Consider the following 25,385-nt stretch of genomic DNA (forward strand, 5'->3'; position numbering starts at 1 on the left):
CTGTCTGAAGCCCTGAGCCCTGGCCTGAATTCAGCCCCGACTCTGCTCTCAGCAGGAGCTGGACTAGAGACCTCTCTCAAGGTCCTTTCCAACCTGAATGATTCCACAATTTGATTGAAGCACCATCAGCAACCAAATTCAAACAAATCAATGAATGCTTCCCTTCTTCCCCTCTCCCAACAAAACCTTACCAGAAAATCCAATACTCATATTTAATGATCACCTCTACAGCAGTCCAGCATGACTGAAATCAAAGAAACAGCTAACAAATAAAGCGTACAGAAGAGTACCAATGGGCAAAGTAAGACCCTTTGCATGATTTAAAATTCTCTTTGTAACAGCAAACGGATTTTTAATGCCAAGCATGTAAAGAACAATAAAAGACTGTACAACAATGCCAAGGGCCTCCCTAGTCTTTTTGAAATGGGAGATTTCCTAGTCACACTGAGACAGGACACCAAAGGAATGTAAGCAGGATAACATCAACATTTTACTTTTCTTATTTTAAGTTTCTGTTAGCCCTCAGTACCCTGGCAGTGCTGTGCTGCCAACACGTTCCCCAGGGAAGCCAGGGAACAAGGAGCCAGAAGGTGGAGAGGGAGCAGGGAACCCCAAAACATCTCTGTTTCTGTCCACTGCAAGACCTCTCTCCATCGCTAGGATTTAAACACAAAGCAAATGCAATCATCAGGAAGGACTCAATGCATCTAATTTCTTGATTTATTTTTTATTTCGATATGAACAGAACATTTCAATTCGACAAAAGGTGTAAGGCCTCCACCAATCATTAAGGCAGTCATAGAAGAAAAATTAATTAATCGTATGACATGATACAAACTGGCAACAAAGGATACACATAGAAACTGAAAATACTGAAAGTATTCGTTTAGTGCCAACAAGCACCTGATCCTCTAAAAGAAAAGTATTATTCTGGTGAAAATAAACAGTGATTAAATGTGTGTATGCCCACACACACCAAACAATCTGACATTCAGCTCTATATCCTACACTCCCCAAACTTCTTAGTTTTATGGAGACTTTTGCTTCTCAACATATATATGAGGATAATTACGAGCAGTCAAAGTTCAGACAATTTGATCAACAGTGAATCCCTACAAACATGCAGTCGTCCAAAGCTGAAAGGCTGCTACAACTGTGAAGTCAGACCTACGCAGAAAACTTGCTGTCTACCATGCAGGCAGAGCTGGTCTGGCTTGAAATTAGGGTAGCATGGACAGAGAAGCAGTACAGCACAGAGCTCAGTTCTAGATGCACAGGACAAATAAGCGTTTTGCTCTTGATAAGAACCTGCAGTAGTGCTGCAAGTATACCAGTTACCTTGTTTGCAGGTGCCTCAACTGCATCAACACTACCCTGCAGCGTAACATGGCGCATCTTCAGTTGGGGCAGATAGAGAGGCAGCAAGAGAAGCCAGTGTAAGTATGGGACAGGAACAAAGAGGAGCATTGTGCCTAACACTCTGGATCCAGCCAGTGAAGCTCTTAAGCACATTATTTTAAGCAATAGTAAATGCACTGAATTCAAGTTGCTACACCAAGAACAGGACCGTTAGCTTTATGTGCAGAAACAAGACAGAGTTACACACAGTAAAGACAAAGAAATGAAGGGCAAAAACTTGTATCTGAAGCAGCAGAAGATTAAATCAAGGCCAAAATTCAAGGACTTTCAAAATACTTCGAGCAATAGAATCTGCGCCAGCTCTACAGTCCTGAAATAAGACGAAATCTGTGGGACTCGTCTCTTTAGAAACACAAAACAAATGATTTCATGGAGTTCCTTCTGCAGTGCACGAAGCAGCTAAAGCCCAACAGTTCAGTCTTGTCGATTTTGATACTTTGAAAGGAGAAAAGTTATCAAAACAACACAGAGGTTAAAACAGTAAAGATAAAAGACAAGAAAGAACAGATAATGAAGAGGCCTGGAATCTGATACTAATAATTTTTGAGATATTTGATATGCAGGCATGGGAGAAGTGTCATGAGATAGAAAGGTTGTGGCCCTGGAAAATAGGCAAGTAAAATTGTCAGGGATGCTGGAAAATAGTCTGGAGGGACTCTGGAATAAAAACTGGATCTTTGAATCTCAACAGGTCTGAGATTGTGGCTAGATACTCAAGGAACCATCTGGAGATAGAACTACGGGAGAAGAAGGAAGCACTGGATTTTGGGGAGCATTCAAAATAAAATGTAAAGTCAGAAACTTGAAAACAAACTGGAGTGAGGATATTCAGGTACATACCAATAGGAAATGACAAATGGAGAATAAAGGGCAAGAATATTAAAAAAAAAAGAACCAGTTAGGATGATAAGCGCTTATCCCTTCAAGACCTCAGAAAGAAAAACTTGGTTGCTAGTGATGGAAACAAGATGAGGATTTAAAGAGAAAGTTGTCATTCAACGAAAGGAATGACAGGCATAAAAGATACAGAAATAAAAGGGGGAAACTTGTATAGCAAAGAGGCAGAAAAGCCCAGTTCAGAAACAGATTTCTGAGAAAGGACAATTTTGCAAAGGATCTCATCATGTAAAAATCAACATTGGTTTTGAAGATACATTTTGCATCAAGAATGAATGAGAAACTTAAAATGAACAGCAAACATGCAAACAAGCTCAACAAGAAAAAAAAAAAGGTGGGATAAAGTGGTTAAAAAGTCCATTTGGAAAGAGAATTAAAACAGGTAAGGCAATGCTGAGTCCAAAGTTGTGTTGTGCTGTCATACCCTTCAGAGATATTCAGAAAGGCAGGAAAGAAAATTAAGAAGTTACAAGAAAAAACGTCCAGGGATAGGAATGGATAGCAATGTGAGAAGCAACCAAAGAAACCATGTATGGAGGAGCAGAAAGCGATGAAAATAAAGAGCAGTGAGTCAAAGGAAGTGAGGCCAATGAAGGAAGGAGGCAGCTGAGAAGAGGAGTCAGAAAGGTTAATAGACTTGGGATCCCAAAAGGAGTGAGTGACAGGGTAGAGGAGAGAGAAAGACAGATAAGCTGGAAGAGAGCAGGTAGTGATCAGAGAAAGGGAATTTAGAAATGAGGTATAATAAAGTGAACAGTATTTAGTAAAGACAAGGTCATGGGAATGATTGAGGCAGTGAGAAAATCTGTCTAAAACTAGAAATCAAAAGCGTTGGGCTGGAAAAACAGAATGAAGAACAATGGAGTTAAGTAGTTATCAGGGGAAAATATAGGGCTTGCCCACAGTGAGTGGAGAAAATTTGAGAAGAAAAATGGCTTGAGTTTAGCAAAGGCACAAAGAAAGAAGCAAACTAGACACAGAGGACTTCAAATCAGGAAGAGGGTAGCGCAGACAACAGGACAGATGAAGCAAAACCAGTGGAAGACAGGAATCTTAGAACTTCACAAGTGAATATGAAAGGGAAGCAATCTTTTAAAAGTATCAACTGAAGAACAAGGTTTAGGGAAGGGAATAAACTTTGAAAAAGAACCTTAAAAATCTGTATTTGAGTCATGTTCAGAAACTTAAGTAACACCCCCCTAGGCATGCCCAGTGCTGGTATTCCCCCCCTGGGATGACCTTGCCAGCAAGGTTTAGGTATTCACCCAGATCACAGCAGCGATCAGCCATTCGGAAGACCAGCACTGCCACCGGCTAGATGATGTGGGGATATGGTAGGGCTAGAAAAACTTCTGACTGTTAAAGAAGTACTAAAAATAATGAAAAAGCAGTTATCTGAACTCTGCTATTCAGCAACTTTACTTTCAGGTTAAATTAACTCTCCACAAAGCAAGACCTGAAGGCCTTCTTTGACTCTCCCTCCCATCAACTTCCTGTTCCTAGAAGCTCAAATACCTGACACAGCAATCACCACCAGCATTCCAGTCCAGCCATTAAGATTCTCATCTCACTGTGTAACAGCGCAGACAGAGATTAAGTGGACAGATTGTTGAAAACAAACAGCGCTGAGACTTTAGGTCCCATTCAGAGCTATCTGAGAACCACTGGCATAAGAAGTCCTCCATTTCCAAGCTTCTGTCAAGAATTTCACTCTGTGGCTTTCTTAAGCATGAATAAAACACCAGCCTTCTCAGACACTTCTAATGCTGTATTTCATCTTGCAGTATATTGGCACATTTTTAAAGTTTCTGCTTATTACAAGAAGTCAACATACTTCTATTGCCTGCTCGTACGGTTGGTAGCTGGATCGTTAGAGTGCAACAGAAGAAGGCGGGGAAAACCCCACATCATTCCCTGCTACCAAACCAGTGACGTACAGGAGAGGTATAAAAAGTGAGCTGAGCACATCATTTCTATATACCCTACTAATTACTATTTATTCATGTGTGTATATGAGGTTCACTCAAAATTACTGAAGTTACACAAAATTCAGCCTACCTATAAACAGCAGCTCACAGGACTGGGGCATAATGGGAGCTCTTCATTCTTTTTATGCCTTTCAGATATTTTCATATGGTTTGAAAATAATTTCAGATTTGTTTTTAACTTTGGTATAAAAACACTCTTTTGGGTTAATTGTGAATACATCAGATCTAGGATTTTTAGAAAAAAAATTGACAAATACAACAAAAGGTGTTTTTTATATACTATCTTTTGTTACAGTCAAGAAAACTCACCTATAATCAACTACTGGAAGCAGTACACTGTCCACAAGATAGGTAGTATCTACTGTAACATATATATATATATGTAATAATAGAAGTTTGAAAAAATATCATAAAAACACTCTTTTTTATATTATATTTCATATCTGTATGTTTTATTTCTATTAGACTACTGCACAGCAGGGGAGCTTTCAAGACAAGACAAAGATTTTATGCAGTGTCATTCAAAGCACATAGTTCACTCAAAGCAAGTTAATCCTGTAAGCATTACTGAAATAAAAGGAGGAGCTAGTCAGACATTTTGGCTAGAAAAGTAACACGCTTCCTTTAAAGAAAATAAACACATAATGCCATAGCTTAAAATAAATAGTGCCAAACGTCAAGATCAACAACATACAAAAAATAGAAAGGTGTTTTATAAAAGAAAATATTTTGTAAATGTATAGCACAAATGGGAGTGTTATAAAAGACTTAACATTTTCATATGTTACTAGGTGCTTTACTTAGGGGATAGATGCTACCGTTCCCAGTTAAGTAAGCAGTTCTATTAACCTATATGAGGTTAATTCTTAATTATAAAGTTTGGTACCAGAGTAATCTGTACTATTCATTTTAAAACAGGAACAACTTTTTCTTTTCCTCAGCACAAGATTTAATCATAAATACTAGAAAAATACAGCAATAAAAAAATTTGTATGCTTAAGTATGCACATTTGCTAACTTTTAACTCATGATTTCTTTACTCAATGTATCCTTCCGAAGGCAGGGCAGAGAGGAAATTATTATTGGTTTCTTTCAGGAAAAATTTAATACTTTATGCAGATTATTATATACAAATAGCTAGACTGTGCTGAGGGTATTTTTTCAGTTATTTTTACATGTTCTAGCACATTTCAGAAAAAAAAAAAGAGCTAAAAATGGCTTGAGTATTTGTGCATATTAAGAGCTAATCCTGGCAGTCCAAAAGTAGTATGCTGCCTGTTCCAATACAAACCACTTCATCCTACGACGTATGAACTACTGTTATGGAACACAACCATCATTTTTAAAATTCAATAATCAGGTAACACATGAGATCTAGAAGTTGTTAAACACAAACCAAGGTTTCTCAAATACCTCCTCCCTAAAATCGTTCCGCTGAAGCCCTACAAGATACACAGAAGCCAGGAGAAAGACTAAGGATTCATCCTATAAAATCTGGAAACAAAAATTAAAAAAATATGTGTATTAAGACAAGCTGATGATCTGCCACATACTATTTAAAAACTCCTGTATTTTGCCAAACATGAGTATTTGTAGATTTAAAAATTAAAAAAAAAAAAACAAAAAAACCAAAAAAAACCCAAAAAAACCCCCACACACCAAAAACAGAAACCCCCCTGACCTAGCTTGAACATTTCATCCACAAACCCCACAACTGGATTTTTATTCTTTGAGCATTATATCAAATCAAAAAATAAAGCTGCACAGAGAAACAAACAAAAAAAAAGGATCTGAGCCTGCAGGAAACTGGCTGCATTTAGAACCTATATGTGTACGTACTTACCGCTGCTTTTATTTGAACTAACTTCTTTTTGCCCACATAAGGGAATTGCTTCTTAGCAATATCACTGGTAATAATTTTGACAGTTCTATATAAAAAGTTCAGTCTTGAAACTCAAGAAGCTTCAGGCCACTCTCCATTTTTACCACATTTAAAAACAAGACACCTTCCTTCCTTAACAATAACAATACTATTAAGCATATCCAAAAAGGTACTAAGGTCTAACAAAAGTATTCTGGATTTCCTTTTCAACTAATAAGTATTTGTAAGACATTTTACATACATATTTATTTCCCAAATGAAGGAGTGGCAACTTTCTCTTAAACATAAAAGCTAAAATTTACTTTTGCTAAATATAAAACTAATTCTCAGGATACAGTATACAAAACCAGGTATTAAAGAAGAATACATTTTGTGTTATACCACACTGTATCTTTTCCAAAAGGTTTTTGTATTTAAAAAAAAAATATTAACTTTTAAATATACTGTAAGGTGATTCAAATTTTAAACACAAAAATCTATAAACAGTGATATATACATAAACAGTTGGGAAGCTGTAACTTAAAAGATCCCACCTTTAAATCAGACCTTCTCATAAACATTAGCCTCAAAAGAACCCGATTTGCAACAAGAATCATCTGCATGTTTTGAAGACTTAACTATGCAGATTCCTATTGCCCCAGGGCAGTGCTACACAAGCCTATTGAAAGCTATCAGATTGCAAAATCAACACCTTAAATTTTCCCAGAAAACCTCCAACAAATGTTTTACGTGCATTATGGCAGAATAATAAAAAGCCATGTTAGAAAAATTTCAGCATGACAATTTTTCCTGAAACTATTTTCCCGTCACATTTGGCAAGCAGAGAATTAATCCTACCACCTGCCTACTCTTATGCAGAGAGCTGCAAACATCTTCAACACACGTTCAATATAAAACACAACCACCATCTATAATAATTATGTTCCTCTTGGAACAAAGATTAAAATAAAGTTAACTGTGCTAATTCATACTTTCTATAAATTACTAAAAAGTTGAGAGATTCAGACATCTTGCTTCTGGATAATAAGCCTGGTATCTGTATCATGTGCAAAAGTGCAACTGTGTTTTAGAACTGAGGCCCAACTAAATAAAAATTTGTTATTAAAGAAAACATACTTGAACCCACTTAACATGGAACACAATAGCTCTTGCTGTCTTCTAAAGTTACACTTTACATATTTAAACCTGTTGTAGAACTACAAGTTAGTAAAAAATACAAAAAAATAAACAGAAAACAAAGCATGTATATAAAATGGTTTACAATTCAAAGCACAACAGTAAGCATCAAATAATTACATTTGTGTAACACAAACAAAGAGGTGGGATGATTTATTTAAAATACTTGGTTATTTCTGCTCTTTTCTTCATGATCTGATGTCTGTTTAGCTGCTCGCAGTGTGTGCATGCATACGTTTCGCTACATCATAGACATAGGTTATGTCTGGTCGCTTCTCTGGATCCGGGTTGATGCACATATTAACTAATTGTCGCAGCTAGGAAAGGAAAACAACATGACAGGATCGTTGGCCTTCTTACAAAAGTAGTATTTGTGCATTAACAAACTCAAATTAATACGACTGGCAAAAAAATTTTAAAAATAGCCAAATAGCGATTCTGCATAAACACCCCCTCAGTCCCCCCCACTCAACACACACTGCACAGTTTTATGCAAGCACGTATGCAACATGCTTCCATGATTTTTACGTTTTGTACTGTTGTCCCGAAAAACTGTTGAGCAGATTTAAGTTCCAATCCTTTTAAAATGTAACTTGAGACATGCATTTAGTCTCATTACATATCATTTACAATTGAATTCTTTGCCTTTGGAGGGCTGTGCCTACGAACTCCAAGAGGCTGAAGGCAGTACGGTGAGAAGGTAAATGGGGACCTGCTTGCCCCCCTACTCCTGGCAGGACAGTCAGCCAGCAACAAATGGCATTGCCCTGTGACAGGTTCCAACAACAAAAGGCAATGATTCTACTTACAACACAGAGTTAATGATTCTACTTACAACACAGAGTTAATGATTCTACTTACAACACAGAGTTAATGATTCTACTTACAACACAGAGTTAATGATTCTACTTACAACACAGAGTTAATGATTCTACTTACAACACAGAGTTAATGATTCTACTTACAACACAGAGTTAATGATTCTACTTACAACACAGAGTTAATGATTCTACTTACAACACAGAGTTAATGATTCTACTTACAACACAGAGTTAATGATTCTACTTACAACACAGAGTTAACCTGCAGAACCTCCTGCTGCTAGAAGCTACCAATCAACACACATGCGTTCAGAGAGCAACTGAACAATAAACCCACCGAGGGCTATTTAAGGTGAAGAGTCCACCTTTGAGGAAACCTCTGAACTTGCCACTGGAACCTGGGAAAGTATCACATTATGCTGGCCCTGTTACTCCACTTGCCCACTGCTGGAGACACGATACTAGAAGAAATAACCTTTGGTCTACATCCCAGTAGCTATTCTTAGGATTATATTATTCTTTTTCTTTATGGAAAGAAGCACATAATTAATAAAATATGTTCACAGAAGCCTCTATCTGGGACTAAACAAATCACTATGACTAGAAAACCCCACGTTTTCACAAACACCACCATTTATTGGGCCTTCTACAGTGCAGATATTCAGCAGAAGCAACCCCATATAGCTTCCACATCACTCGGATGTTCTCATCGCCTTCACAAACTGGCAGAACAGTTGCAGGTTTTTCTTCCTCCCTTGATATGCCTAAGAAGTTATGACATTAGAAATTGATATATCATCTGGATAACCTTCTGATGGGGCATCTGTTTTAAATTGTGTGCATCTCCTAAGCATTTTTCAACATTGAAGTCACCTGCTTCATGACGACTTACTAAAATGTTTGCCATCCTCTGCAAAAGCAACCTCACTAACTCTGAAGCTCTTTCTTTGTGCTTTTTAATAGCTTCGCAAAATCCTCTTGGATCTCCTTATAGCATTGGGAAGGGAGGGGGAATCCACCAAGAACACCTTGCAATCCACCCTTCGATGGCAATATGTCAAATTTGGTTCATTCTTCCTCCAGGTATTATTAGGTATGATTATTGAAAAAAGCTGTAATTATTGCAACTAACACCGAGTGACCTCATCACCATGCTTATTCAAAAGGAACACAGACTGCATATTCAAACCTGCCATCAGAGGGTTGCCTTCCTGCTTTTTATAAAAAGACCAAGCAGCATTTCAAATTATAATTATACTCTTCACTTTTTAATAAATTAATTTAACTGCACAGGAACAGGGAGCCCAGAAGTTAAGTAAGAAATGTTGTATACCACTGTTTAAAACTTTGCTCTTTAGCCCTTGCAGAAACATTGTAAACTACACACAATGTATTATTAAATATGAAAAACCTGTACAAAAACTATGTCACTAGACATTCCCCTTCTTTAGGAAGAAAGGCTTAATATTTAAAAATGGGATCATTAATTCTGAAGATAGTGGTCTAATTGCTGGATTGAAAAGAAACATTAAATCAAAATAATCTGTAACAGACTTGTTATTTGAAATTTAGATATGCTAAGTGTATTATGAGTAATGGAGTTAGAAAAGCCATCATGGTAATTTTGGCAGCCAATAAATAAAGTACTATACTACTGATAGGAAAAACTATTAGCCTGTAATAACCCCCAAACATCTGGAGAATAGAACGCTGGAAATCATGAAGTACTGTAAGTAGTAACAACTGCCAGCACGTAACACAAATGTGCAAAGCAAAACAATGTCCTGTAGAAGAAACAGGGTGGGACACAGCATAAGCAACAGGCACAGTGTACGAGCAGAGATGAGCAGCTTGCTATGCAACACCTCAAACAGCCTGCACAAAAAACAGACAAGACTGAAGAACATCCAAAAACCTCAAGCTTGAAATTAGACTCAAATAAATAACATTTCGTAAAGAAAGTACAAGGGCAATTTATCTGCAGAATACAACATGGAACCTTGTACATATACATTTATCTTTCTCTGTGAAGACTTCCATCTGTTCGATAGAAGTGCATACAGTAAAAGTCTTAGTGAAGACCTTGAGGGATTGAAACCTATGAAACTATCATCAGAGGGGAAACAAAGTATTCTTTTTCCTGTTTTTACCAGCTCTATATCAATAACTTTACTGTAGGTAGAACAGCAGAAGTAGATTTTCAAAGTTTACCTTTGAAAAGCGTGAGCAGATTTGTTTACCTCCAGTAGACTACTACATGTCTTTTCAATCCTGGCCTGTGGTAACTAATTTTGTTTTCTAAACCAAACTTTATCATCTAAAAATCAATTTCAGACTCAAACTGTTTGTTAAGCCATTAAACAGGAAGCCTTTCTTCAGAGTTACTTTGCTACTTGTTACAGTACATTGTAAGTCCAAGCTTCAATAAAACGGCCAAGAAGATTCATTGTTTAGAAAGACGGTGTAGCAAAATGGCATCATTACTCAAAAGTACATGTAAGGCTTGAAGTCCTATTAATCCCTGTAAGTATACTTGCAAAAACCACTCACCCACATAGGGCCTTGACTGGTGGCTTTTTCCAGCTTCTTATTATTTACTCAAACCAAAACACATGTAGCTACTATTAGGATGCAAGAAAGGATCTACAAGAATACATTCACAGTAAGAGACAGTCACTGAATCAGCTTACTCAAATTCTGTTCCCAACATAGTGCAAATGGTGAGCTCAGCTAGTGACAAACCTTCACTGTTTTAATAAAATAAACCAAATAGACCTCTTTCAGCTATGAGCCTTCACATTTAAATGTTGGTCACCACTATTACTGCAAAAATCTCCTTCCCCCTCCCCAGTCCAGAATCTCAGTTGTAAGGCAGGAACACTAAGCTGACTATGCCTGGGATGCTGCACAATGACAGCACAGATTCCTGAATAATTTCAAAATCCTTGAGTAATTCTGAGCCTTGTTATGGAACAGCAAACCTTTGGGAGAAGGTGAACGGTTACACAGGATGAAGGACTGTCTTCCTGCGTAACTGTTTTCAGGACTAAAACTGGGACCATGCTGGATGCTAATACTCTGTTATAGCACTATTCCTTCAGCTTCTACAGGAATATCCATTTCAATAAACCTGAAATCCATTTGTCAACCCCTCTAGTTTTACTAAAGTTTCCAAGGTAGCAGAAGAGCCCCACAGCACCATGGGAAGAGGAACTGGGATTCTAAAAGTCAGACTATCATTAAAGACAAGAGTAATTTTTTACTACCTGGCACAGACTGGCCAACAGGCAGAGGAGACTTACGACTGAGCTGGAGGGACCTCCTGTTGCATCCCCAAGCTGCAAACTTCTTTGGCTGCTTATTGTTCTTAACCTCCTCTGTGCACTTAGCGCAATGACTGTCTTTAGCCTGGAGCTTAGCCTGACATCGGAGCAGTGGGACACACCTTCTTTAACTTTAGCAGGTTTTTCAGCTATGAAATAAATATCACTCAAGTCAGGAAGAGGGAGGAAAGACAGAAATATGACAGGCAAGTACTCTGCATTGCTAGCTGGTTGAAACTGAAATTGTCATGTAGGAAATTTTGCATGAGAAAAAACCCACAAAACCGTTCTTACTCTGAATAGGAGATGTTGAAGTCCTTTCTCAGTGTTATTCCCAAGACCTTTGGCTGGAAAATAACACTGCCATTGTGGACTTGCTGGCTCATTCAGCCTTCACATCTGGGTAGGAGGCTGGCTATAGACTTTAGAAGATGTGCACTCCAATCAAAGGGAAAACTTAGAAACTTCACCTATCACGAAAGCAATGTCACACTAATAATGGCTGACAAGATTTTAAGAGTATTGATTGAGGGTAGCAAGGAAGCCCCAGCTTTGAAATTCCCTAAAGCAGAACAGCTTTCAGTAAATGCTGAGTACTCACCCTGAATACCAGATCTTCTTAAGGAATATTCAAAAACTGAGATATCCAAAGTTGTTAAACATTTGAAAATCTTGGTTTGCGACTACTGTGGAAGCAATAGTTTGTGAAAATGCATCTACGACTATCAGGATTTCTGTTCAAAGGTTTTTTTAAAAAATTATCCATCTGTCCACCTATCTTAAGGTACACCTTTCTGTCACACTATTCTCCGATGACACAGATGCAATACATTACTAACAGGTTTGTCTTACAGAGAGTTCAAAATTTAGAAGTGTGTCACATCTTAAAACTCATTCTATTCACTTACAAAAAGCTTCTCTAAAAAGCATTTGTCTTGTATTTTGTAATGAAGGTATTTGCACTCCCATATCGGAGGATACAGAGATCAACGCTCAGTGAAATTTTTCTTTCAGAAAATTCTTTGTTATAAAATATGAAGTGGGTTTTACTGTTCAGTGATCCCTGATCTTTACTGCTCACTGAGTGTGCTTCCAACCTGGTTGAAGGTTTGATATCTAAATTTCCAGTACAGGTGAAACATTTAGGACAGTATCCTAATACGACAGATAACACTTGCTTGTTTCTGGTTTTTTATATACAGTTCACACCAGCACCATTTTTCTCATACAAGTAAAAAAGGTTTATTTTGCCACAATAACTAACATATCTATTTTTCCATGTACCTTACTGAAGACACAAGTCTTCATACCAGAACATAAAGAACGTTCCCATTACAGTCTCCACAGCTGATTACTTCTTTTAAGTAACTATTTTCATCCCTATCATAGCTCTGACTTCTCATTATGTTTCAAAATAACTTACGTGTGTTTTGCAAATAACCGGTTTATCCAAGGTGCAGAAATACGTGTCTGCTTTGAAATAAAGAAAACACAACATGTTGTGCTTTGCATCTGTTTTCAACAGTAGAAACTATACAGCTGTAAAGCAAAAGGTGGAATGTCTTTCCCCATCCAAACTCTAAGACCTTCTATCTGGGCCAGACTTTGATATTTGCCCCTTGGCTGGGAATCCGCATATCCAACTTCACACTTAGCTGCAGCGGAGTAGCCCTGCAGGCAGGCCAACTTCAACGAATCACTAGTGGTATCATCATTAAAATCCTGCTGAAGGTCACCATGGAAACCGCCTGCTGAGGCTTCGCTGCTGCACTCGGCATCTCCTAATCAGCTACCATGTGAAATGCAAATTCAGACAGTCTGAAAATTAGTCAAGAAGAATAGAGGATGAGGATGCAGATATGTGAAATATTCATGTGCTTCATGGAAAAAGGAAGACAGCATGAATGACACAACAAAGAACGGCCCCTGACATTCTTGCTATCATTTTGCATTATTGTTCACACCCTACTGTATTTCTAGGCCTCCAGTTCTGAAGTTGGTTATATGAACTGCCGTATTTATAGTCTACAATAAATAATAATTAAAAACAGCCAAGGTAAAATGACTAATTGGAAAACCCACAGAGATACACTATACAAGTTACACAATAGATCATTATTTCATCCTTTGTAACATCACTGGATTATCTTTTTAAGTCCAGTTTGTTTCACAAAAGGCGAAAAACTGTAACTATAAATACAAAACAAAACACTGGGCAGTAATCTTTTATTAATAGTCTAATGCCTGTCTTTGAATGCAAAAAAATTCAGAAGGTTCAGAATTACAAACCCTACCTATAAATGAAATTGCACAAATTTTTTTTTAAAAAAAGTATTTTACTGCTTGTGTTTATTTGCATTTTCAAAGTAATCTTTCATTTATGTAGGCTGAATTCAATTAAAATTGGTTACTAATATGTGTTCTTTGGTTTACAGCTTCTATCAGTCTGCCCTGTTCTTTCCAAAGTGGGAAAATATTTCAAAACTGGCATCTCAGAACATTAAAAAGCAAGCATTTATATTTTTTCACTCTGTTACTCATACTAAAAAAAATACTTATTTGATTTGGTTTCTTTTCATTTTGAAGCTTAGAAAAAGCAAGTACACCCCCTTAAATGCATTAATGACAGCAAAGGACTGTTAGCTATCAGCTTAAAACAAACACCACTGCGATAGAAGTATATTGTTCAAATTCAATTATGTTACATCTGCCTGTATTTTTCTGAAATTTTCTGTTAGTGTTGTCAAGAGCCACTCTTTCTTGGAAAAGAACTGTTGTTCAACTGTATCAAACAGAACACCCGAGTTGTATAATGCAGACAAATAGAAACTAAGCAATTCATTTTTACCGGTGAGTTACATTGTATCTGTTTTAATGCAAGCCCCTAGAGATACGAGGCTAGCGCACTAATTTACTGTGCAACATAAACTTGTATAGTTGTGCTTTTAGAAAAGCATACCACAGATGTAAGACTCAGTCCCATTCTGGCATGTAGAACATATCGTGCACTCTGGGAAAGAATTTCGTCATACTTCCGAGGAAGCTCAATGCAATCAGAAGTTAGCAGTATGAGGTTTCCACCATCAATCCCCCCAGATTTAAGATCCATCAGAGACTTCTTTCAACAAGAACATTTGAGCAAGTTCAACAAGCAAACACTTAAGGGCATAATCTGCAAATAACGTAAAATCACACAAGTTCATTGACTCCCATGGAAGCGTGCCAGCGTACATGACCTGAGGATCTCGCCCATGCAAAGCGAAGTTACTTACTTCCTCTGAATAGTGATCTGAAGGGAGGGGGGGGTAGTCACACTGTTCTATCTTCTTGCACAGGGAGTACAAGTTCATTTTATCACCATAAAAGGGACTCTGCAGCGCAGCCATCTGTGTAAAGAAAATGTACAGTTCTTTTGTGTTTTTAAGAAAACCTGATTTTGTCACAGAATCTGTAACACTAACAAGTCAAAAGTGATTTTCAACAACTTTCAACTCGCTGCCTAAAGTGTCACAGTGCTATAAACAGAAGTTCCAAAACCATTACTGTAACCAGTGTGTCCACTTAGTCTATGTCATACAGTCGCACCTGTCCCAATCCTCATATCGCAATATTTGAACTGTACACCATTCCAGTTTCATTAATACAGCATGAGGAAAAATTGAGTAGTTTCTGATACTGCTATGAGCGTGGAAGGTCCTCAGATAATGAGGGGGACGAAAAGAATGCCAACACCTACCACGGAGTTTTCCTCTGAATACCTTTCAGAAGAAAACATGTGATTTATCCGAAAATATTATCTGATCTAAAGCAATACCGTATGTTGAAAATCCTGGATAACAGCAGCAGATTTTGTAATCTTCCATTAGACTTCCACTAGACTTTGACACAGGGGTGGCTTTTTTACAGCAAGAAAACTAAATACTATGTCTACACTTCCAAAAAACCCCAAAACCAAGAACACTGTGATTCAGTCTGTTATTCAAAAATACTTTTCCCAAAAAATTATCGGAAGTGCAGAACTGGCATCCATGACTATAATTTGCAGTTTAATAAAAAATTAAGAATATCTGTTGGAGAGCACTTGTATAAATGATTAGCTTAAAACCAACATTAGTAAACCTACACTTTATTTCCAGACAATGTTACACCTTAACATTTGAAGGTGGAAACAAATGCTATGGTTAGCAGGATTACAAATTTAAAAATTCATTTAAAATCGCTCCATTCTGTTCAAAGCCTTCTAAGCCTTTGAACCGCAGCAGCACGAACGCTGCTTTGAGTTCAGTGCTGCCCCAAAGTCAGTCACCCTTTTCTACATGTGCTAATAAGTTTGATTTTGGAAGGACAATGTGTACATTCCCCAGACAGACAAAGTGTGTGTGAAACACGCTTATCCATGCTGTGCTACTCAGTGAGCTTCAGCAGGGACAGGACAAGCTGAAAATGGCTCTCATCTGTCTTGTGTTCTTCCAGAGAGCAGTTTAACTCTTTCGTGTCTAAGCACCAATATCACTGGGGGAAACATATGAAGACAATCATCAAAATTCTCTTATGTTTACTTTATAGCTGATAAAAATGCTCTCAAATACTTCAGTACTTTTTCACGTTCACTTTAAGTAAGAATAAATAATTTTAAAGCTCCCAAAACAGATACCATGCTACAGTTCCATCCTACACTCCTCCCAAAAATTCTGTAACTGTGCTACCAAAATGATGTTAATTTTTGGATTTACATGACATTATCTCTTACCTTAAAAAGAATGTTAAAAATGCAAGCTAAAGACCAAAAAAAGAAAAGAAAAAAACAATCAACTGCAGGGTCTGTACGCATGCAGAAATTCTAAATAAATGCAGAGATACTCATTTTCGTACTCTAGGTGTTCATTAAAAAGTACTTTTGTTTGAATGCTGCGGAGTGTTAAAGAAATTCTGAATGTCCCCTAAGGAGTTAAAACAGGAATACTATATTTTCATGCATCTCCTGCTTTGACAGATGAAAAATGTCAACTGTCCTGTTTTTATTTTCAAGCTTTTGCACTATTCATCTGGTTCATTAGTGCATCTCGCTGCTGCCCCTGACAGCTGCTCGCCCTCTCCTCCCAGCAGCTGAATTTTTCAGGCTAATTTGATCCTCCACACTGAGACGATCGCTAGAATGATTGACTTGCTCCCTGACCTCCAGGGTCTGACTTTCCTGATTAGTATTCTGGGGGTGTCTGAGGGACGAAAGCCCACTGTCTGTCTTCAGGGCTGGTGGCAGCTCTCTCGCTCTTTTTTTTTTTTTTCCTTTTTTTTTTTTTTTTTTTTTTTTTGAACTGTAAGCCACCAACCTACAACCCTGTAAGGATGCAATTGCAACGCTGAACAATAAAAGGAAACGTGTAAGACCTACTTTTCCATGTAAAGGTCCATGTAGCAAAAGCACAGCATCTTGATTTTAATTAGTAAAGTCTACTTTGTTGCATATCAATTAAAATTCCAGTGGTAGTGTTTTTGAGGTTTCAGAAATACCTGGGGCTCTAAAAAAAAATCAGACTTTAAAATATACTTTCAAAAATCTTACTGGCCACATAGTTAGTACTGAATAATAGGCTGTAATATAGGTTAGAAATAATTTTTAAAAACAACATACATTATAGCAAATTAGTCTAAACTTAAATTAAAACATAACTGAAAAGAGTTTAGCAGCAATTATTTATTGAGGAGTGATAAACATGCCACAGCTTTTCTCCAATTAAGCTGGAGAGAATCCAGAGCACATATGAGCACATATCAACAAGAAATCAATGTAGTAAAACATGCTAAAATACAGGCAATAGACACCCAGCACAACACTGCATGGGTAATAAAAATGCCATGCATTAGTCCACACGTCTTGAAGATCCTTAAGTAACCACTTTCAAATAATTAAAAAAAAAAGAGAAAAATGCTAAGTATATGAGTTTACCTAAAATTTCAAGATTACATCTATATGATCAACAAAGAAAACTCCACCACCACAAACATCTGATATGTTGTAGAATTAACTAAATGGGATAAATGCACCTCTAAAAAAAAAAAATCAAAAGCTATAGTCAAAGATGCTGTCATATACTATAGCTGTATAATATATATAAACAATAAGTATCCTAATAATTACTTTATTCTTACAATAAGGAAAAAAATCCAAACATATCTCCATATCAACTTAAATACCATCCTGGTAAAACTTCTAAAATAAATGAAAAGAGGGTGGTATATAAACATGCTGAGTTAATCAATGAATTAAGTTATTTAGCTATTTTGAAATTATTTACGAGATCAAAGAAAAATTAATATTCACATATACAGCACACATACTGTACCAGCATCAAAGCAGCAAGCTCAAATTTTTTTCTTTATAAAAGTGCTATTGATTTGTATTCAGCAATTTTATCTACTTTAGAAGAAAGCTCAACTTTTAAAAATTAACATTTATTTTATGTAACAATTACTTATTCAACTGTTTTATTTGTTTGTTTCCAGTTTTAAAAGATTCCTTAAGAAAATCAATACAGGGAAAAGAAGTAGTAATAGTGAAAAATCTTCATCACCTGTTCCGCTATCTTTAGGCTCCTGCTTGCACAAATGTGTAAAAATCAAGCACTGCAATTGATGGCAGTTGCCGTGGTCAGTACTAAGTAATCCCAATATGGGATTAAGTTTCAGTTCAGGACTTAAACTTTTAAATACTTGCTGTGAGGTATCAGCCCTCATTCCTGTCAATTGTTCCCAATGTTTAGAAGCAACAGCTGTACACAGATCTGTAAAGTCTGCAGAACTGCAATACAGGTATTTGCCCTTTTAGTATTTAAACTACTATTACTGGAGACAATTCACCTAGTAGTAACACACAACTTTAACAGGTTGACAATGTTTTCTACCAAATCCTTAAAATAACAGGAGGTGCCAATCCTCTTTGAGTATGTGTTAAATGAGTTCTGCTGACTCACTGAGGCAAGTGGCTTGTAGGTAAATGAAAAGTTACTTGGGTGTATCATTTTTATCTGGAACACAAAATCAATTTTTTTTCCAGCATCCTTCTACAGAAGTGTTTAGCCTTTTGCTCAACAAATGATATGCGAGGAACTTTGAAGATATAGTTGCCTTAGAAGCCTACCTGTTCTCCCCACCTTCATTCACCTCAATTTCAATGTACATTCAGATCTTTTCTTTCTCAAAATACAGCATCATTTAAAATTGTGTGTCACCTACCAATTTTGACCATATGAATACAGAAAATAACGAACAATTATAGTTTAAGCAATTGGAGGAGCAGAAAGAGTAGAAAAAATAGTTAATCCATGCTAGTAGTAATAAGTACACAGGAACCCATTTTTTAAATTGTTTTACCTAGGTTTTAAATAATTTTAGAGAAATTAAACTTGTATTAAAATATCACAGTATTTGAAAGCATTAGTTGGCATCCTCAAGTCAGTCCTACTATTTCTCAGTGCACGTATTACCAAAATCATATAATCAAAGGCCATTAAAATACCTAGAACAATTTTACATGTGCTTGCCTTCATTCATTAATCCTTCAGTTACATCTTCAACAAATAGCTGTAAAATCTTTGCAGCAAGCCCAGTAAAAGGCAAATCTTGAGTAATACATAAGTAAAAGAGTATTTCATATGTTGAAGTTACATAAGAATTCTCATCACTAATATTAAAGACAGTTAAAATAGCTGGAAAGTAGATTTTCCACAATGCTACCTACTCTTCTAAACAACAAAGATACAGGAATAGATCCTAAAACAGTACTTAATACATGTGGAGGGGAGGGAAGGGGGTGAGGAGCACAGTGTTATTAAGTTCACTTATATATCAATATTACCTCATACAGCAGACAGCCTAGAGACCAGATGTCAGACTTGAAGTTGTAACCATTTTCATGTATTCTCTCTGGAGACATATAATAAGGTGTACCAACTGCAATAAATACAGAAGTATTTTAGAATGAAAATTCCTGTTCTTATATAGTAGTAAAAATACAGTTTTCCTGGCTGAAAAAACATTTTCCATCTTCTGATTCTCATATTCCTGCATGTACAATTTCAGTTCATACTTATGACTCTTCACTTTGATAGAAATACACACGAATTAGGTATCTGTTTCATTCAGTGCAGCTTTATTTTTACTACTGATACCTAATTACCAGAATTATTCCATCATAAAATACTTCCAATTTTTTCTTTTAAAGAACTCAAAAGTAATTCTTTTTCTGAAGAGAACAAAAGGGAACATAGTACATGCACACACACATCCCCACTCCTTTCCAAACTGTTCTCACCGTGGCTGGAAATGACAACAGCTAGAAATTCCCTTCCACAGCTTGTACTTGAGTCATCTGTTCTTCCTTTTGAGAATATAGGCATTTGAAAAAGATGCTTTTGAAACTAATAAACACATATTAGTTTGAATATCTGAAACTACAATTGAGCCCGAGACCCAGGATCTTCCGCTTCCCCGAGAGGAAGGCAGGCAAACCTGCGAGCCCAGCAGAAGCCAAGGTTCCTGCAAGTGCCTCCTCGGCCATCTGCTGCGGGACTAGACTCTGCGAGGGCTTCTCAGGTCCCAAATCCGTGGCTGTCCTGGCCTAATCCTGCCTCAGAGCCACCGGCTCCGCAACATCTGCTCTTGAAAAGCAGTATTTACTAGGACTGTCCCAGAGCAAATTTACATTGGATAGGCCAGGACATCTCTCCCCTTGATTTTCATCATACCCTATCCACCTGCATCACAAGTCACTTGGAAGAAAAATTCTGAAAGATGTTTCAGCTCTGTAAAAAGAGCCATTAAAACCAAAAAAAATAATATCCACATGAAGGGTTCATATGTGACAGATCTATAAAGAAAAGACGTTACAAAAAACAACAGTAGTGGCAATTTTGGTGCATTGTCTCTGAACTTGCTCCCTGTATCCTCCCAAGTGACTACCTAACAGCAAAAAGAATCACAGATCTATGTAGATTTTTACTTCAATTTTGTGTGGAATATTTCAAGCACTGAATTCTGATGATGAAAACCAGCTGAGTTTTGTGAATTGAATACAAATTGCTCTTATTTTGAAACTAAACATCTTGCAACACAGCCAGGTATTAAAATCAGCATTATCACTTCAAACTACAAAAACTACAGTATGAACCTCAGACTATTTTAACACAGAGATCTCCTATCACTTCTGCACTTCTGAATTAGCCTCACCTATTCAGAACTGATCTCTATATGAATAGTGGAAATGGAGATATAATGAATATATAAGTAATTCCAATCTGAACAATCAAGTTAATAGTTTTAATTAATCAGATTAATAATTCTACTCAAATCTCCAAAATTTAAGTTTCTTTCTTTGACAACATGTCCTATCTTTTAGAAAGGCTGACATCTCGAACTATGTCATACTACCTTAGGAAGGAAGGGGAGGGGAGTGGGCTGGTGGGGAGGGGGGGTAGTGCTTTCCTCCTTGAAAGGCTCAGCTCAGATTGGAAAACGCAGTACCACCTTCCCCCAGGTCAGGCCACTGCTGCTGGTAACCCCTAATTTCAACTGATCTCCTTCTTGGAAAATATTGAAAACAATATTCCAAACCAATATAAACTGAAAACGCGCTTCTCTAACTGATATGCAAGGATGGGGGTCCCATATTGCATCCTACAATGGATTTCACCCCCTAAATATTTTAGAGGAGGCTTCCAACCCCAGGAAAACGGAGGGTGCCGTGGCCCCCTCCCCAGAGGCTCCCTTAGTGCTGGCCTGAGGAATCATTGCAGCTCCAAACAGAGAACACAAAAGATCAAGAGCTTAAAAGGAGAAAGGCTGGGGAAAGGCAACTCAAAATGATGGAGTACTGTGAAAATCATTTACTCTCCTGGGATGCTTGTATTCACCCACAACAGAGGAATGGTCAGGAGGGATGGTCTTTTTCCATGAGAGAAGAAAAAAAAAAAAAGCAAAAAAAAAAAGCATGCAGATGGGTGAACTGCAACACCAAAATAACTACCAGAATACCCAGGAACAACTCTGTTATTCTAATGTATCAACAGCAGTACTTTAATGTGTGTTTAGTGACAGCTATCTTAAAATTGCCAACTAAATAAACAATAATTGGCATGACACAGCTTTCATATTTTTATCATCCTCACTGTTATACTTTCCCCTTTTTTTTTCTTTTAATTTTTTTTACCTCAAGGACTTGCTAGCTTGGAAACCTCTGAAAATTCTCAGCTGTATTTTGTATCCATTAACTAATGCACCAGTTTAGTATATTCTGGTGCTTTGTTGACAGAATTCATCTAACAACAAAAAATAAGTTTAACAGTAATCTGATTCTTAGCTGATTACAGCAGCACTACCTTTGCTGCTCTGAGACATCACACGAGTAGCTGGCAGTGAGTAATGTGCCAGAAAGAGGCTTCACAGAATCCACGGGGGACAGCTGAAAACAGAGAGGTTTGAAGGTTCATAGTTTACCAAAAGCAAAGGTAATTTTAACCAGTAGCTCTGGGAAGCCTGCTGATACATTAGAGGTCTGATATGACTGTGAAAGATTGATGATAGTGAAAAGGAAGAACAAATGCAATCATTTTCAGGCGTTTAGCCTAGTGTAACACCTTAACTGCAATACAACCTGAAGCCCTCAATGACCAACAAGTGAAAGGAGTTGAAGTTACAGTTATGTTAGTCATTGAATCACAAAAACAATCTGAAGATCTAGACATCATTACCACTTGTAAACTGTTTTTAACAGAACATGACACAGAAGATTCATTATTCTGATATTCAGGAACTAGTGAAGGCATTGCAACAATCCTTTAAAACAGTGAGTCATCTCAGTATGTACCACGGGCAGGCAACTACCAGATGTGATTATATATTATGTTTCTGTCTTAGATATATTTTTCTCTTAAGTGAAATACAGCATCACAATACTATAAAGACCTATGACTTTCTTCACTCATCTGAGGACACGAGTGGGATAATACAAGACACAGGTGTAACACATTATGGTGCCTATGGTTTTAAGCACACAACCTATAGCTTTAGCATTCTGTTCATTGCATTTGCACATCTCTGCTAACCTGCAGGTCTGAACGGTAATCTCCTTGAAAATGGCCTGGGTCAAATAAACTCCTTTCTCAGAATACACTGCTGCTCTGGAGCTCCCTCCCTTTAAAGATGCTGCAGATCCAGAAAGCGTTGTTTCTTTAGGCAAGCTTTCTGCTGTTGGGAGAGGCAATGGACAGAACTGACATGGTGGTTATTAAGGGACAAGAAGCTGGATCTGAAGGATCAGAGGCAAAAAAATTATGAAGAAGGGAGTTATGATACAAACATTCCACCTTATTAGCTGCATAAACACGTAACTCACACTACAGCTAAGTTAGAGGAATGTATGTTCACTTAAAAACCAACAATGCATTGAGAAGTTGGATGAAATACAGTAACTAGCTCTAAATACTATCAAGCATTTTTAAGCTGGGAGAAAAATCTGCCTGGAAAACATTAATACTTCTAACACAAAACAGTCTAATGGCTGATTCAGAAGGTGTTTAATAGACTAGTTTTAAAAAAGGCCATATAATTATTACTGACATTCCATGCATTGGAATTTGTAACTATCCAAGTTCAGGAACTAAAAATCACCTTAGTAACTCTTCTGACTTTTAAAGAACTCCAAAACAAGACTTAAGGTTAAAAAAACCACAAAGGCCCCATTTATTTAAGTAATCAAAAGATACAGTTTATGAATGACAATGTCCATACGATCACAGGAATAAGCTGCAGTTATGGAACAATGAGGGTAACCAACCACTGACACAACAAATTCTCCATAACTATAATTTTTTATTATTATTATTTTTCAACTCATTCATTTCAATATAGGTGCTGGATATTTGTAAGTCATAGACTTGTCTTCAGCCACAGAGATGAGATATCTCTACATTTACTGCACTTACCCAAAGTATTTCTGCAACCTAGCCTACATTATGCAAATAGTCTAACTGCAGAAATGAATCTCAAAATATCCTGGGTTTATATATAATGTAGCATTGTAACAGCACACCAATTTATCTTCATCTTTCAAATTACTGTAAGAGATCTCAGGTGTTTGTCCATAAAGTAAGAGCTGTTTTAATACAGTTTCTTTGATGACTGCAATGGATCAGCTGCAGATTTCCGTGCTAGCCTTTCCCGTACACTCAGGGTGCAGGTTCTGAAAGCGGTTTGGTTTGCAGTGTGAATGTGGACCTTATTCCAGTCACAACAAAACAGTGCTGTACACCACCACCTCAGCACTGGCTCTGACACCCTCCGCTGGGTTGGAGATCCGTATGTAAGAGGAAAGAGGAGGATTCACACACATTTTTACAAGGTATTTTATGCCCCACAACCTGCATGAGTTTACAATCAAATCCCACAAAACAGCTCTATGTGAGGGACCGGAGTAGTGTGGAAACGACAGAAGTTGTCAAATCACAGAAGAAACACCAGAATTCAGTACAGAGAATCCTTTGTTTTCAAGCATTTTAAAATTGTAGATCTGCTCCTTTGCCCTGCAAGAAGGTATTCACATCATGGCAGCAGGGTCCACCTGGACAGTATACTGTGTAGCTCGCCAGTACAACCACACTGGAGAACTGAAGAGATTTTTTTTTTTTTTTTAATGGAAATACTAAAATATGGACTATCCCTAAATCTACTTAATGGCTAACAAAGATAAGAACTGTACGTTTCCATGAGCTGGCCTCAGAACTGCCATTTCATCAAAAATCATAAGGCCTGGCATTCAGCAATCAAAAAAAAAGCAAAGCAAAAAAAACCAGCAACAACAAAAAAAACCAGTCACAGGGAAAGGAATAAGCAGCCTTTCTTGGATCATCTTCCTCTTTCTAATATAAAAGTCTTCTGAAAACAAAAAATTTTGTCAAGTTTGCATCAAATCAACAACACTTAATGGCTCCACTTCCTTTGCATTTTTGGAAGAAAGATTTTCTGTTTTCAAAGGGGTATATACATGCCACAACAGAAATTTCTATTGTTTTGATAAGGCTGTTATAGAAACAGTCAGGAACATTAACAAACCCTGTCCAGTGCAGTATTTTCATTTGTTTCAAATGGACAATCAGCAAGTATTCTAATTAAATCAGTATTATTCATAATTAGTAGTTAGAAGCTGTAGCTAATGAAAATTTTAGTACATTTCTTTATCTCTGAAAGCCTGAATCTAGTTTCCTACTGAAATTTTTATAAAGCCTGCAAACAAGTATAAATTGCTACACACAGTATGTTTTTAATTCACTGCGTTTTGTGCACCAAAGGTTTATGGAATCATAAAAAGCTACAACTTTGAATGAAATTTCAGGAAAGCCAGCATCAGAAACTGCATGAGAAATTAATTTTAAAAAATGTCCTCTGCTAGTGACATGATAAATCAGAGTGCCACTGTCACCTAAGTTAATAGCTGAACAAAAACTTTTTCCTAGGCTGAATTCTGACATTAGATCATAATTAAGACGGAAATGAGAGAAGATGAGATGGGGGAAAAAAAGAAAATAAAATTAACAGCTCCTCTACTGAGACACAGCACTCAACACTAGAAACAAAGCTTCCATCTCCTTACTCCCTGCCCTCTGGATGACTTTTTATGTGCAAGATGAACTTTAAAGGGCTTGGAGGTTTTACGCAGTTTTTAACTCTAGCTCAGTCTTTAGCCCCATTGCAACCACTCCCCTGCAACAAGCCAAAGTAACCAGGGTTGAAGCAGTTTGTTGCTCTTGTAACTTCCTGACTTCTGCCACAGAACACCAGTCCAGTTCTGCCGCCCTCACAACTGACTTTTGCTGCCTTGGTGCACTCC

General features: G+C 37.1%; 1 protein-coding gene across 10 annotated transcripts in view; it reads right to left on the reverse strand.

Annotated features, from left to right (window-relative positions):
* Positions 1-706: 706 nt before the first annotated feature.
* The window catches only part of NEK7 (NIMA related kinase 7), a 75,205-nt gene continuing 50,526 nt past the window's right edge, over positions 707-25,385 (reverse strand). For 3 of the 10 annotated variants that reach the window (XM_055814997.1, XM_055814998.1, XM_027793325.2), the window contains 3 exons: positions 19,362-19,456; positions 14,779-14,892; positions 707-7,679 (listed from right to left, as the gene is read on the reverse strand). In XM_055814997.1, coding sequence (XP_055670972.1) covers positions 7,569-7,679; positions 14,779-14,892; positions 19,362-19,456 — 320 coding nt within the window. In that variant the 3' untranslated portion in view covers positions 707-7,568. Of the gene's footprint in view, positions 7,680-11,485; positions 13,325-14,778; positions 14,893-16,256; positions 16,283-19,361; positions 19,457-22,605; positions 22,748-25,385 lie in introns of those variants that run through there. The other 7 variants (XR_008748942.1, XR_008748945.1, XR_008748946.1 and 4 more) reach the window with 7 other exon arrangements.

This window comes from Falco peregrinus, chromosome 10 (genome assembly GCF_023634155.1).
Source record: "Falco peregrinus isolate bFalPer1 chromosome 10, bFalPer1.pri, whole genome shotgun sequence".
Taxonomy (NCBI): domain Eukaryota; kingdom Metazoa; phylum Chordata; class Aves; order Falconiformes; family Falconidae; genus Falco; species Falco peregrinus.